Here is a 16,500-nt window from a genome sequence, read left to right as displayed (position 1 = left end):
GAAAGAAAGAAAGAAAGAAAGAAAGAAAGAAAGAAAGAAAGAAAGAATTAAGTAAGTAAATAAACTTAAAAAAATAAATAACAGCTTTATTTATTGAGGTATAATCCACATACCATAAAATGTACTCTTTTAAAGTGTACAGTTCCATGTTTTTTCTAGAATATTCACAAAGTTGTGCAATCATCATGACTATCTAATTCCAAAATATATTCATCTTCCCCAAAATACACCTCATGCCCATTAGCACTTACTCCTTGTTTTTCTTCCTGGAAATTGCTAATTTACTTTCTGTCCCAATAGATTTGCCTATTCTGGACATTTCATACATGGAATCAGACAATATCTGGCCTTTTATATATGACTTCTCTCATGGACTGTAATTCATTTAGCATAATTCTTTGACTTAGCAGTTCTTCATTCCTTTTTATGGCTGAATCATGTTCTATTACCTGGCTATACCACATTTGTTCATGCATTCACTACTTGATGGGCATTTGGGTTGTTTCCCCTATTTGACTATTATGGTTAATACTTCTATAAATATTCATGTGCAAGTTTTTGTGTGTCCATATGTTTTCATATCTCTTGGGTATATACGTAGGAATGGAATTTTGGGTTCTATGAAAACCCTGTTTAACTTTTTGAGGAAGTGTGGAACTCTTTTTCCAAAGCAGTGATGCCATTTTATGTTCCCGCCAAAAGTGTATGAAGGTTTTAATTCTCTATATTCTTGCCAACAGTTGTTATTGTCTTGCTTTTTATTTTATTTTTTTAATTGCCATTCTGTTGAGTATGAAGCAATATCTCAGTGTGGCTTTGCTTTCACTAATGATTAAGGATGTTGAATATGTTTTCAGCTAAGTGTTTATTTCCTCACTTTGCAGCACTGACACTGATGATTATACCCTCCTTCTTAAAATCCCTTCCTCACTCAGTTCTAACATTTACCCTCTCCTGATTTGTCTCTTTCCTCAGTGTATCCTTAACTTTAGTCCTTTTTCTTTTTTTCCCAAACTTCAAATTTTTAAGTGTCCCAATTCTGAATTTTAAGCTCTGCCCACTATATTTTTTCCATAACACTTATCTTCACCTGAAATTAAATTGTATATTTATTTACTTGTTTATTGTCTGCATCACCCATTGGAATGTAGCTTCATGGGGGTGGGGACTTGTTAATTACTATATTCCTGGTTCCTAGAATGGCACCTGGTTATAAATATTTTTGCATGAATATCTATTAGAAAATATAAATAGATATTCTATAAATAAGGACCTGAGATCTCCATTATTAAATAAGTTTCTTGGCTGCAATTGAACATATTTAATAAAATGTATATACTGTGGTTCTTCTCAGATACCTTAATATGCTAATAAACATTGTGAAATTTTACTTGACCATGGTAACTCTTCTGGTGTAGACCAGGTTATGGATTTTCTGAAGTATTCTTCTAACTCAAGTAGCTAAACTGCTTGAAACTCTAGCAAAATTTAAACTCTAGTGAAAAATAAATCCTGGCACAACTTTGGAGTGCTTTATCAATTAGAAGTTTTTCTGGCACTTCAAGAAGTAAGTTGTGATCACCAAGGCTCAATATGAACTCACCAAGGACAGGTTATGTCAAAATACCCCGATGTGTCTGTGTTGTCCACGGGGTTTTGTTTGTTTTTTATCAGAGTGCCTTCTACCAGAAGGCCATGGCAATGGCATTTCTTCACAACAGTGAGGTTTTGAGCTGGCTTTATCATGATTTCCCTCTTCTGAGGAGTTGAGTGGGTTGTCAGGATCTTGAGATCCGTCTGTCACTTAAGAATTTATGTCAAGATATCAGGCTGGGTAGAGTGAGGTCTGTGCCCTTGGGAAGAATCACCTACATAGTGAGCTGTTTGTTGTCATCAGTGTCACAGTACATTCCAAGTGGTTACTGATGATCAAGCATGGCATTTCCAGGACTGGGTGATAACAGAACTTATGGAGTAGCCCTGAACACTAAATTTAGGCAAGGAAGGTAAAGAAAAGCAGGTATGGATGGACCTGGACCCAGGAGGTTCCCCTAAAAGAATAAGTTCATAGCCAGTCGTATTTCATTAGTGCGTAACAACAGACATATCCCTAAGGATAAGGGATGACCAGAGTGCAGGAAGCCAGGGGAACATTTACTTATTGGTGTTCCATAATGCAATAGGGCAGACAAAGCAGTGAGTGACTGTGGTGCCTCTGGTCGCATTTGGCAGGAAAGAGGTCAAGAAACGGATGGACAGTCTAATCAAGTGCTTCTCAGACAGTGGCCCTGAACCAGCAACACCGGTATCACCTGTGAGTTTGTTAGAAATGCACATTTGGGGCCCTGGTGTCTCACCAGGCCCAGGTGCATGCTCAGATTTGAGCACCTGCAGTCAAAGCAAGAGAGACAAGCTCTAGCAGCAGACGAATTAGAACGATGCCCCATTCAAGGAGCTTCTTAAATATCTTCCTTGCTAGCATGGGATCTGGTCCCTGAATGTGATCTCTACTTGGTCTGAAGGTTAAAAACAATGATAATGAAAATACATAAAAAAAATAAATAAAAGTAATACTGCTGTAGCAACATGTGTTGAGTACTAATTATGTCCTAAACAGCATGCTGAGCACAGGCTTAGCTTTGATCCCTCTTAATAACTAAGTGAGGTAGAGACTGTTGCACTCTCTGCTGCAGCTGAGGACACGGAAATATAGGCCCTTTTGAGGCAGGGGCTGCAGCTAGTAAGTGGTGGGTCCAGGGTTTGCATTGGGTAGTTTGCCCAACACTGGTCTGGAATACCTGGTTATTACACATACAAGGGAGATGTTGCGTGGGTGGTTGGATGGAGTGATGGATAGAAGAAATGAAGATAAGAAGGGAGCAGGGAAGAAAGGAAGGAAGGAGAACAGGAAGAAAGAAAGGAAAGGGGAAAGAAAGAAAGGTGGAAAGGAGAGCTGCAGGTATGGGAAGCAAGGTTTGAGTGAAGCCTCCTTCTAAGATGGGCTATTCCCTTACATTGTGGCACTTTTCTGGTCTCACTTTGAAGTCAGCCAACCTGTGTCCTTCAGCACATTTCAGCCTGGGCACATCCTCCTTTGTTTTCTCCTAACACTGTTTGATGGGTAGTCTGCAATTTTTTTTTTCTTTATTTGTTGATTCTCCTTGTCTCCCTATGCTCACACAGTCTTTGTAACTTAAGTATACACTCGCCCCAGTTGCTGAGCAATCTGTGACTGCCTTCATTGTTGACTGGAGAATATTCTGGCAATAACATGTCCTTCTTTGGGGACAGTGTGCTCTGGGGCTGACATGAAGCTTCTCTGTGTTCATTCACCTTGGACCACCTTTTTCCCTGCCTCTGCCTTAATAGCATATCATTTTCCCCCTCCTTTTGCAGCAAAGCCACAGAGACACTTAATCTCCCATTCTCCAGAGGCCCTTTGGAAGCTCAGAGCCTGAACTCCATAATCAAAAAGGGGTGGGCGTGATCAGGGACAAAGTTTGATTCTTTGTCAGCTTCTCTGCATTTAGGCTTTTCATTTTCACGTTCCTCCACACGGTTTGTAATAAACACAAGAACATAGCTCAAGGGCAGAAATGAGGTTTAACTTGAGCAGAGGTACAATAGAGGCTATTTGGAAAGTAAAACTTTCAAATGGCAGTTTAGCCTTGAAGAATATATTGAATTAGATATGCGGTGTGCCTTGATTCATGATCTCTGCATAATAGCATTGCTATGTATATTACCAGGGTGCTTTCATAGACTGGAGACACGGGCTGTTTAATAGATCAGCCTCACAGAATGAGCCAAAACGCTCATGAAGAGCATGGGAGCAAGAATCACAAGACCTGGATTCCTGCACTGACTCTGCCGCCTCCCATGGGGCCTTGACTTTCCTGGGAATAGCTTTCCTCATCTGCAAAGTGGGTGTCAGAGTAGAACTTGCCTCATGGGATTATTCAGAGCAGTAAAAGAGATAAACGCTAAGCATAGAGTGTTCTTACCATAGTAAGTAAAACTTTAATAAGTAAGGACTATTTATATTACTTTCATATGATTTTTATTTAGAAACCTTGATTCTAAAACATGGTGCACACTCTTTAATACCTTCATTTATTTGCTTTTTACTTAACACAATTCTCTCTTAGCCAATTCTTATTTCTTGTCACTTTCAGAGTAACTATGGTCACCTTTTAAACCATGCGGTCACTTGAAAGCGCTGGCTAAATACAACCAAGACTGACAACTATGAATAATTCCACATACCCCCTAAAACACTCTGGCATTTCACTCAAATTCTCATATTTGCCACCAAGTTGTTCTCTCTTGTTTTGTGCCTCTCTGTTCTCCACAGATTTCAGATACAGTTACTGAAGGTGAACATCATCTCCCTCTGAAAAATAATCCAGCAGGAACCAATGTTGAGTAATTGGGCTTCATAGGAGCATCACTGTCAAGTCTAGAAATATACGAGGAGATAATCACATTTCATTTTTTTTTTCTCTTGAACGTTTTTAGCATGTTCACGTCCACGTTCTTCCAAGGAAGGCTGGAGACTTTCACAGGAATGACAGCGTCTATGATGAGGTGGGTCTGTTTTCTCTGATCTTACTATTTGATCACAGAGGCTGTCAGTATGATGAAATCAAGCTGATGAACCAGGTGTCACCCTGGATATATGGTCTTAAGTGGGATTCCACCCCATATGACTCGGGAAGTGGCAGTAGAAGCCAAGGAACCAGGAATGACCATTATGGGAATCAAAGACAAATGAATCATAGTGATTTTCCTTTTCAAAGTAAATGTGGCAGAAACCAAGTGTCTTTGTGATTTCTGCCCTATCATTTACGAGGACACTAAATATTGTCTGGAAATATGGCCCAGAGTCTCCATAGGAGAAAATCGGTAGTGCCGCCAACCAATGGAAATCAAGCTGATTCACATATTATTTTTTTTAGTCAAATACTATTTAATTTAGAGATGCTTTGGAACTCAGCTTGTCTCTCCTAACATTTATTCAAAGCAAAACTTTGAATTATTGTTACCCTAAACCAGCTGGTTTGAATGAGTGCTGCCCATGTATCATAAACACTTTAGCAGTTAATTGACTTCTGGAAATTTCCGTTCAGACACAGAAATGTGAAACCTCTACAAAGATGAAGTAACAAGGTGATCTGGTCCTAGGGCCTCATGTACCTGAGAAATTTCAGGGGTCTGTCTCACTCTGTGGGGTACATCGCCTATAAGGGTTATTCTGGTATAAAATATTGGAAGATAATTTCAGTTTAACTACCTGTTGTAGCCAGTGATGGGCAAGTATTTTCCCCAAATGATCACGTGACAGTGGTGCCCTAAGATGCTTGGTTGGAAAGGGTTTTGAGGCTTTTCTGGATGAAACAAAGACAAATGTTGTGATTGGTTAACAATGTCGACCACAGATGTCAAAGAAGAAAGAGGTGCCATTTTTGTCACCTATTTGACGCTCCTGTTCTAAACCCTGGAGAGCAATGTTTAAAATACATTTTTAAAAATTTGGTTGTTCATCATGTGGCTCTATCCCTATGTTTATCCCCACCTGGTTTTATATTTTTAGGGTTTTATTTTTTTGTATTTATGTGTCATTTAAAAAAATTATAGTATTTCTTGGCAATAACTGGTATTAAAGTGGCTACCCAGACCCTGACAATAAAGACTGAGGGGTCATCAGTTAATGAGACTTACAATTAATTTTTCTGGGATCTATTAGATTTTTTGTGGTGACTGATGATCATGCTTTTGGGATGTCCCTCACTATACTGTGCTTCCTGTTTTTTCCAAGAGCTGCAGGAGGAATGTGCAGGGTGGAAATGCTCTAGTGACCCGTCCCTAAGTACTGGTTTTTGGACCGGTTGCTGCAAATCTCATTTCTCCAGAGATACCATCCCTAGAGAGTCTGACCCAGTAGATTGCAGAGGCATACCGAAATCAGAAGTTATGAGAGCATAAGCAAGTGCCCAGGAGATTCTGATGCATGGCTAGGTTTGGGAATAGTCTCTCTCCCAAATTTGTGCTTTCTCAAAGTTATATCCTATAATATTGTAATTTGAACTCATTTTCGTTAGATGTGGAATGTGACTTGGAGTTAGTAAGGGCTTAGTTTGCGTTGGAAGAAAATCAGAATTATGGAGTAATTATAAGGAGATGCCTTTTAAAAAAATATGAGTACTGATCATATTAGCATAAACTAAGGTTAATAAAATGTTGCCAAGTACAGGCTATTTTAATGAATAAATTAGCACATGATTTATATACAAGTGAATACTGCTAAAGTGTTATTAAAAGTGCTTGAAAACACTGTTTTCTTGGGCTGAACTGTCACCTTGAAATCTTATTTATATTCTGAATGCATTCATGACAGGAGCTATGGGGCTACATTTCAGCCCAGTTCGAGACACGATGTCCAACACTGAGGTTGGTGCATGGCCTTTCTCTCCTTCCTTACTCTTTTGCCCTTGTGTGCCTGCTTTCACAGCATCTCTAGCCCCAGAGATGAGGCAGCACATATTCCTGCCTCCTACCTATTTGGAGAAGCATCCCAAGAGAAGGAATTACTGTAAGAGTTCTCTTCTTTTCTTTTTTTCAATTAACCAGTAAGTCGCATGCAGTATAGACAATACCCACTAAGGGAGATGGTGGTATGAAATTATGAAGAGATTGAACTTCGGGCACCAGAAGAGTGAGGTTTAAACCCAAGTGCCACCTGCTAGTTTTGTGGCCTGGGACAAGTCACTCAAGCTCTGTTTTTAATTCTCTTATCTTTAAAATGGAGCTAATACCCTTCAAAAGACTATTATATGAAATATATGACACGCTGTACTTGAAAAGCTTATTGCAGGAATTGGTACATACTAGGCATCTATTAATAGGTAGGTGTTTCTCTTCTTATGATCATTACTTTTGTTTTTAAAAACTTAGCATTTGGTGGGTAAATGGAGAGCTTGGATTTGAAGTCAGGTCATTGGATGTTTCCATTCAACACTCTTTTCAAGGGTCAGATTTCCAATTTTCTCTCTACTTTTAACTGCTTTTTCTCAGATTCATCTTCCTTTTTATACAAAAATATAGTTTGAGTACATAATAAGATAATGTCTTGAAAGTGGCACAGGCAGCATGAAGCATTGCACAAGCATTATTGGTACAAGAGATAATGTACATTAGACTGAATGATCTTAATCAGGAATGATAGAGTGATGAGGTACAGCATTCTTTATGCTGATAGGGGCACTCACTCTAGATTATGCATTTGTCGCGGAACTACAACAAACAAACTGCCATGAAGGGTAGGGAGTAGGGAACAGGGACAGCAGAAGACTGAGCTTGATAAAATGTAATTGTGTTCCTACTGCTGTGGAAATAGAAAATGATACCTAAAGAAGTCTTAGGTTGTAAATTGGCTAAGAATATGGTGTTCTCCCTGGGCGCTGTTTTAGGAGAGATGGTGACAAACTGGAGAGGGTTCACAGCAAGGTGATTGGGATAGCAGAGTCTGGACACAGTGATCTGGGGAGTAGTTGAAGGTGGGGATATTTTGTTTAGAGAAAGGAAAACTTGCAGAGGGAAGACAGTGACAGAGTCCCTGTTTGTAAATATATAAAGGGCTGGTACGTGGGAAAAGTATTAAATGCTCTGTGTGACTCTGGGAGTTGGGGGAGGGGAGATTTTGGACTTCTAGGCTAAAAGGAGCCAGATACCAGCGCCACATAACAACAGATCAAATTGATAGAAAGTGATAAACATTTTTAGTACCGTGTGTGTGTGTGCGTGTGTGTGTGTGTGTGTGTGTGAAGGGGGGGGGGTGGTGGAGCTTCCCTTTCCTGGATCTATGCAAGCACAGATGGCCATGATTCTTCAGGTGGACCTCTACATCCAGTCCTTGGAGGGACCACTTAGTTCTATGATTCCTATCTTTACAAATCTGACCCATTGGATGATTACCTTTATTTTTAGGTTAGGCAAGTTCTGTAACAAATAGTGTGAGGTATTCTTGTTGTTGTTAGTATTACAGCATTTGGGTCACTGACTAATAAAACAAACTTTTTGTGTTGTTCATAGAAATACATGTATAGCTCACCTCTGACTTGTGTGAGATCATACTCTATTGAATTTTCTCTTTCTCAGCCTGCTTCCTACTTTTTCCTCCAGTTCATTGTTGCATATTGATGGTCCATGGGCTCTGCTCACCTCCTCATATGTATTTTATTTTGCGTGCCAAGTATTTCTTAATGAGTCTGAATGCTTTTAGGTATGTCACGCATTCTTCAGGTCCCTACATTCCCCACAAATCCCTGTCTCTTACCAAGCCTTGCTTCACATGTTTATGATACGTGTCTGGCCACTGAAGGCATTGGATTTTGAGATATGCCCATTTCTTGGCCTACTCCTCTTTTTTCTACCACTCAAGTGTTACTATTCTACAGGATCGTCTGTCTAGTCCACTATGCACGTCACTTCTCTCCAACCTCTGTTTTACCTCCTTGGTTACTCATATAGTGCTATGGCCCTGGGAGTTTGTCATCTTCAGTGCATCCTGAAGTCTCATTCTCTCTACCCGCTTGCTTTTGTCAAACAGATTATTCTTGTTCCTACCTCAGGGCCTTGGCACATGTTGTTTTCTTTGCCTCTCACCTCAAGTGACTTCATGTCTTCATCCAAATCTCAGTTCAAATGTCATCTCTTTGAAGAGTTCTTTTCATCGATCACCCCAACCCATCTAAGATAGATAATCTCTTATCCTCTCTGCAGAAATTCTATTATTATGTTTATTTTCTTCTTAATAGTTACCACATTTGAAATAATTTATTAGTTTAGTATTCAGTGCCTGTGTTCCCAGCTGCACTGTAAAGACTTGGGAACAGGGACCTAATCTGGCATAGAGGAGGTCTTCAAGAAATATTTGTTCAATGAATGAGTATATGAGTGAATGAGGTGTTGAACTAGAAGAATTTGACATTCCCTACTAGTCCTAAGGTAATTTAAAAGGAGAGCACATCTTGATTTTCAGGGGATCAACTTATTAACTCATAGCTACATTGGGTAAGATTCCGACATGGTGATGTCAGCCATTTGAGGTTAATCTAATGGAAGACTTATGGAACAGGCTCTATTGGTCAGAAATCAATGTGCACACAGCTTCATCTTGTTGCACATCAGAAAGATGGTGAGTAATTATAAACCTCGTCTGATTGCTAAGCAAGTCTGGTGGATCAAAACAAGTCATGTGTCAAAATTAACTTGTCTCACCCAAAAACCCAGACTTGCGTATCTGTAACAAATACAGATGTGAGATTTGCCAAAAGCAGGCTTGAGAGTTCTCTTGCTTTCATTTTGACCTCGATTATCATCTCTTGAGATTATCATTATCTGTTCTTCCTCCAGCTTTCTGTCCTGGATTTGTCTTTGTGCATTTTGTTCACTGATGTATCTTCCTGGTTTCAGAGAATGAGTCTCCTTCCACTCCCTCAAAACTGAGTTCATATTCCACCCATTCCAAGACAAAATTTTTATTATAAAGCCCTTTCTGTGTTGTTTTCCATGCAGATCTTATTTGTCCGTTGCTCCCAAACCCTTTCTATATCTATGTTCTTGAAATTTCCATGAATTATGTGAGGCCTTCTCTGAACTCAGTGGGCCCTCCATTATCTTGACAAGTTGATGAAGATTATGATAATGACATAAATGGGTCCTTGGTTAAAAGAGAACATACAGCTAATGTGGGGGAGGGAAATGTCCATTGCCTAATGCCATGGTACATCATCTCATTAACTCTGTAAGGCTTACCCTAGCTGCGTCCCAAATAAGCAACTCTCATAACTGTATTAGACAATTCATCAAATGTTTATGGGTGACATTGAATGGTTGTGATTGTGCACTGTATATAAAACCCATTACTGATGAAGGAAGTGACTATTATTAAAGCAAATGGGAATAGCAATCAGCAATTGGACAATTCAACCATGAATTTCATAGACAGAGCAACTGTGGGTTCAAGCATGCCATAGGAAACAATTGCTTGGTTTAACACAATGCATGAACAAAATCAATTTGCTAAAATGCAGGTCATTTGGCCCTGAGGGCTGGAGAAAACTATTATATTGCTGATAATATTTATTGTTGAACTTGGATCTCTTTCACACACCATTTGACAATGGGCTCAAAGTCCATGGGTCCCCAGTTGACTCCAAAAAGGAAGGAGTGTTTCAATGAGACAGTTAATTAGCTTTTTTCCCTCTGGGTTCAATGATGTCTTCATACTGAGGAATGCATTTTTGAATCAGAATTTTGGAATGAAAATTTGGTTACCTCTTGCAAAGAATAAAACAAGAACTCCATGGGTTCTTCTAAATTCATGAAAACCTAAAACAATCTTAAATGCTTAATTGAAGCATAGTTAACATATAGTATATTAGTTTCAGGTATATGACAGAGTGATTTGAGAATTATATACATTATGAAAGGCTCACCATAAGAAATGTGATTATCATCTGTCACCATAGAAAGGTATTATGAGAACTTCTAGCTCAAAGAATCTTTATGTGATATAACCAACAAATAAATATATAATTTAATTATCTTTGACATCAAATTCTCCCTGGTTGGATCTCCAAATTCTCTTTGGCTACCTATTTTATTGATAACAAAATTTAGTAGACATCTGGTTTACCCTTTCCTGTGTCAGATTATTACTCATTTAAATCTTCCTGTCCCTTGGAAGAGAGGAATGTCAGATTAGGAGAGAAGTATTCATCTGGTTTCAAATTATTTCTTCCCATTTTTCCTAGTAGAGATAATAATTTGGGGAGTATACAATTCAGATTAATTACCACATATGAAATGTTGAGAAGAATGCAGGATTATAATGGTGGTGATGGTGGGGTGGGGGCCTCCAGAGAGAATCACAAAGTCATTGGATACAAGACTGTGCTGACAGCTCAGAGCCTGGAGCCTGCTTCGGATTCTGTGTCTCCATCTCTCTCTCTGCCCCTCCCCTAGTTGTGCGCTCTCTCTCTCTCTCTCTCTCTCTCTCAAAAATAAACATTAATTTTTTTTTTTTAAAGAGAGGACAGGTATCTACAGGATGTACCTCAAGGCAAAGGATGCTACCTCTATGGTTTTTCCTGGTGTTGGCTTTGAGGACTGCCACCCTGTGTCAGTTTTCTCAGCATTACTCTCCTCTCCATTTAAATATGTTCAATTGCATATTCATGAGAAATAAGCAGCAAAAAGGTAACCACATGCCATTCTATCCATCATATCAAAGTAAGACCACTCCATGTTTTCTCAATAAGGCTTTGTTGTGCAGGGTCTGTTCTGCCTTCCACAGTGAATCTTCTCTCCAAACATATATAGCCTAGCAGAAATCTGTAAAATCATGCAGCAGGCAAGTGCCTGCTCTATGAAGCCCTTCTCGCTGAGATACCTCCGTCACACTTGTGCTTTCAGTCACTCAATGCTGCAGTCAGACCTCCACTAGCATCAGTAATTGAAGATTGGATCATTTATATAATTTTTATTTTTATTTTTTTACAAAATTAAGGTTTATTTATTTTCAGAGACAGAGAGAGACAGAGCGTGGGGAGAGAAGGGGCAGAGAGAGAGGGGGACACAGAATCTGAAGCATGCTCCAGGCTCTGAACTGTCAACATAGAGCCTGATGTGGGGCTCGAGCTCACAGATTGAGATCATGACCTGAGCCAAAGTTGGACTCTTAACCGAATGAGACACCCAGGTGCCCCAATTTTTTAATTTTTAAATTAGGTTTATATTCAAGGCTCTTGACTTAACTATAAACAGTCACTTACTAAGAGTGTCCAAAAAATTTTAGTAAACTTGGAGACTAGGTCCACTAAAGAAAACTATCTCACATGAGAAATTTTTCCAAATCTATTTTATTTGAGAGTTGAAAGTATAGGGGAAAAGGATAGGAAAAGTTATTGGAGGAATAAATTATGTACAGAAATGGACAAGTATAGCAAGAGGAAAAGAGATATGAATTGGGCATTGGCACTTTTGTACCAGTAAAAATTATAATGGCCTCAAAGAAAAAAAGTCCCCAAACATTTCACTTGATGTCTCTTTTGTTATTGTTATTTTTTAACATTTATTTTTGAGAGAGAGTAAGTGGAGGAGGAGCAGAGAGAGAGGAACAGAGGATCCAATGTAGGCTCTGTGCTGACAACAGCAAGCCTGATGTGGGGGCTCACACTCACAAACTGCTCACAAACTGCAGGATCATGATCTGAGCCAAAGTCGAATGCTCAACCATTTGAGTTGTGCAGGTGCCCCTGACTTGATCTCGCTGTTAAAGATGAAAAGCAGGGGCGCCTGGGTGGCTCAGTCGGTTGAGCGGCCGACTTCGGCTCAGGTCACAATCTCACAGTCCGTGAGTTCGAGCCCCGCGTGGGGCTCTGGGCTGATGGCTCAGAGCCTGGAGCCTGCTTCTGATTCTGTGTCTCCCTCTCTCTCTGACCCTCCCCCGTTCATGCTCTGTCTCTCTCTGTCTCAAAAATAAATAAATGTTTAAAACAAAAAAAGATGAAAAGCAAAATAAGCAAGAATTAAGGATGAAAGAAAGGTAAAAACTAATATAATTTTAAAGCCCCAAAGCATTGGATTTTTTTTTGCTTTTCAGTTATCAACTGTCATTTTTTAGACAAAAGAATGATATACTTAATTATAATAATCTTTATGAATAAGTCTTATTACCCCTTAGCTTGCAGCAGGACCTGTTCTTTGAATCTATCATGTGTCACATTCCAGCAGAGAAGAATACGAGGCCTCCAAGTTACCTGCTTCAGAAAAGGCACACGGGGCCCTGGAAACATAGCCTGACTTTTGGAATCCCAGCCTGTGGGCCCAAAATGTAGCCTTACTTGTGTCATCATCAGATCGTATCAATTACAATGTTCCCAGTCTGTACTTTGCACATTGTGTATTAGAGAAGCACCGCCCAACAGAAATATAATATGAGTTAATATGTAGTTACAAATGTTTCAGTAGCCACATTAAAACTAGTGAAATGAAATTGGTGAAATTAATTTAATGATATGATTTTTAACCCACTGTAACCAAAGGTTATCATTTCATCATGTAACTAATGCAAAACCTTATTAATGAGATATTTACATCCTCTTTTTGTATGAGTCCTTGAAATCCAATATGTGTTTTATATTTCCAGCACATCTCATTGAGACTAGTTCCACATGGCTACTCTAGTGGCTGCCAAATTGGACAGTGCAATTTAAGAGCTTTTTAAATCTTAACAACTTCATTTGTTTTCATAAAGTGCAACTTAATGCAAAACCTCTTAATTTTTTCACCCTGGCCCTCCATATCCAGAGGATAATAATTTATTTTTCCTGTTCCTTAAAATCAGAAGGTAACACAAGAAATATGTCATCGAACAGTTGACTTAGGTCCTGTCATCCCTAATCAAATGTTTTGTGGAAGTTTTAACAGTGAAATGATCTGAAAGATGACCAGGTGGTTTCTTCTATACAGATTCTACATTCTTTTATTTTTTTTAATGTTTATTTATTTTTGACAGAGAGAGGGAGAGATAGAGAGACAGAGCATGAGTGGGGGATGGGCAGAGAGAGAAAGAGAAAGAGAATCTGAAGCAGGCTCCAGGCTCTGAGCTGTTAGCACAGAGCCTGACACAAGGCTCCAGCTCACGGACCGCAAGATCATGGCCTGAGCCGAAATCAGATGCTCAACCGACTGAGCCACCCAGGAGCCCCAACATTCTTTTAAAAAAATTTTTAATTATCTTTTTGCTAATTTCACCAGGGATGTTCACAAAATAACCCATGAATTTTGGAGGACAGGGGAACCACTGTTTTGATTATTGTTTCTTTGGGCCATTAATCCTTTATGGGTGGTCCAAACACCAATTATTCATGTGGTCATACTTTTTTCCAATTTTGAAAATAAACCCATTAACTGTATTTTTGAGGCACTGTCAGGCTTAAAGCTGGGGACTCCAGATCCAGATTGGTTGTTTCTCACCTCAATTTTCTCATCTGTAAAATGAGGATTGTGATGGGACTGCTGGAAGAATAAAATAATTTACTACATATAAAGCCCTAGAATAATGCCTGATGCAGTGTTAATGCTTAATACATGTTGGCTATTATTTATGTAATTATTAGCAGTATTATTACTGTTCTGTTATTATCAGAGAAACTTCTAAAGAGCTGATAGGAATGAGTGAGTGAGAAGTTGGAAGCTGAAGTAGGTGACTGTCCAGAAGCTACATTCTCTGGAGACCCAGGAGGTTTTCCAAACGCAAGGGACCCATCAAGGGGAGGTCATGCAGGTTTAGTGTCATTACCTGTGACTGTCATTATGCCTGCCTGTGGGCCAACAGCCTTCAGAGACATAGCAGTTCAATAATTTGTGACCACATTAAACTTTTAAGCTGCCACAAGTATGCAGCCCACACTGTCCAGACCTGCAAACATTTCCAATGACAGAATCCCTTCTGGAAAAAAGAAATTCTGGTTTATAATTTTATTCCAAGACTTTCAGATTGCTTTACCTTACTGTTTTGAGATTGTTGTGGTCCCCTAGATTTAGAGGAATAAGTTGAGAGATGCCAGATTTTCTTTCTAATCCAGAAAATCTAGAAAAGGCTCCTATACCTGCAGAGCTAGCTCTAAAATCTACATGATGGGTCAGTAGAGTGGTTTGTTACAAGTTCTTTAATGCTGAACTTGTTATTTAAATCTCAATATCTTTTATGTTTCCCATCTTTGAAATGGGAGAAGGGAATTTGCTTCCAGGAGTAAATAATAGGTGAATAGTGATAAACAATTCTAATTCTTAATCCTGTTTCCTAGGGAGAGGACTAATGAAAAATACTAATAGAATAAAAATGTCATCATTACTTAATGAGAGTCTACAATGTGCTGAACCCTGTGCTAGGTGTTATACATACATTACTTGAATTTTCTTAATCCTTGCAGGGTTGATATCATTAATACCTTTCAATTAAAGCTAAATATCACAGCAAGTGTGTGTTTGTCTCAAGACCTTATAACTAGTTCATGACAAAAATTTTATTGCAGTCCATTTGACTACAAAGCCTTTGGTCTGAGGCAAATATTATCCCTCATTTTAATTGAAAACTCAAAGATAGTGAGATGAGTGATTTTTTCTAGATTTTTTCTAGAGTGATTATTCTAGACTCCCAGTGCTGAATCTCAAGCAGTTTCAAGATCTCTGTTTGACCTTGGAGACATTCGCTCAAACAGACATATCCTAGATTTTCACTAAGCCCATAGGTCCTGGACACACCACTTCTAATTAAGCAGCTAATAAGACTTAGAGTTTAGGAAACTGGCATTTTCCAAAGTTAGCCATGTTCTCTGCTTTTTGAATATGAACAACTAGTCCCCACCTAGATACTTTATTATAGCTCCTTCATATATATATATATATGTATATATATATATGTATATATATATATATATATATATATATATATATATATATATATATAATTATACAATTCCCAAGGTCATCCTTTCTGAGCTGGTTTTGTGCAATGAACCTCTTAAATACTTTTGCATGCCTTATAGTGTATTCATGTCATGATAACACACTAAAATATTTAAGAGAAAATTGCTGCCTTTTTCTTCCTCAAAAAGAAACAGTCCTTGCTTACAACTCTCAATGGACCATAAATATCTTCTAGGCCAGCTGTACTAGTACCTGTTGGAAACGCTTCTTACATTGAATATTCCCTTTTCCCTGAAATGAAACCTTGCTCCTGAATCTTCTTTTTTCTTTAAAAGAATTTTGGTTCTTTTTAGAAAACTCTTCAGAGACCTTGAAGAGGTATGTGTACAGTTAGGTCAAATCCATGCATGAACCTTCAACTGGCTTCTCCAGTAATCTTGGCCTCATCAGTTGATATGAAGACTGAGGCTGAATTCATTTGTAACAACCTGAAATAAGTGCCCCAACGTTTCCTTATGACATTTTCTGTCCACACGATGTGTCTGCCCTTTACCAATTTGCCTTCCTTCCCTGCAGCACTGGCATAGTTTCTTCTTTCAAGTCTCATCTCAAAGTCAAAAGCATGAAGACCTTGGGTAGTTTCATCAATTAGTGATTTGGTATACACCTGAATTCAACTTCTTGAGAAAAATGAGGGACATTTGGTGATATCCTCAAATGGAGAGGGAAATTATGGTGTGTTTATGACTTTAGCATGCTGAGGAGGTCATGCATCCATGAAGTGCAGGGTGGAGCAGTGACTACATTTATTTCCAAGAATAAGAAAACTGAGGCACAGAGAAACCTAATAACTTTTCTGAGGTCATCTGGGGGAGAGAGAGAGAGAGAGAGAGAAGAGAAGGGAAGGGAAGGGAAGGGAAGGGAAGGGAAGGGAAAAGAGAGGAGAGAGAAAAGGAAGGAAGGAAGGAAGGAAGGAAGGAAGGAAGGAAGGAAGGAAGGAAG

General features: G+C 38.9%; 1 protein-coding gene across 1 annotated transcript in view; it reads left to right on the top strand.

The window, feature by feature from the left end:
• FHIT (fragile histidine triad diadenosine triphosphatase) overlaps positions 1 to 16,500 on the top strand; it is a 263,625-nt gene that overhangs the window by 79,639 nt on the left and 167,486 nt on the right. The window contains exon 3 of the mRNA XM_049640843.1: positions 4,519 to 4,587. Within this exon, the coding sequence (XP_049496800.1) occupies positions 4,519 to 4,587 (69 nt within the window). The remainder of the gene's footprint in view (positions 1 to 4,518; positions 4,588 to 16,500) is intronic.

This window comes from Panthera uncia, chromosome A2 (assembly GCF_023721935.1).
Source record: "Panthera uncia isolate 11264 chromosome A2, Puncia_PCG_1.0, whole genome shotgun sequence".
In the NCBI taxonomy this organism is placed as follows: Eukaryota; Metazoa; Chordata; class Mammalia; order Carnivora; family Felidae; genus Panthera; species Panthera uncia.
This window is presented reverse-complemented; position numbering and strand designations above follow the sequence as displayed.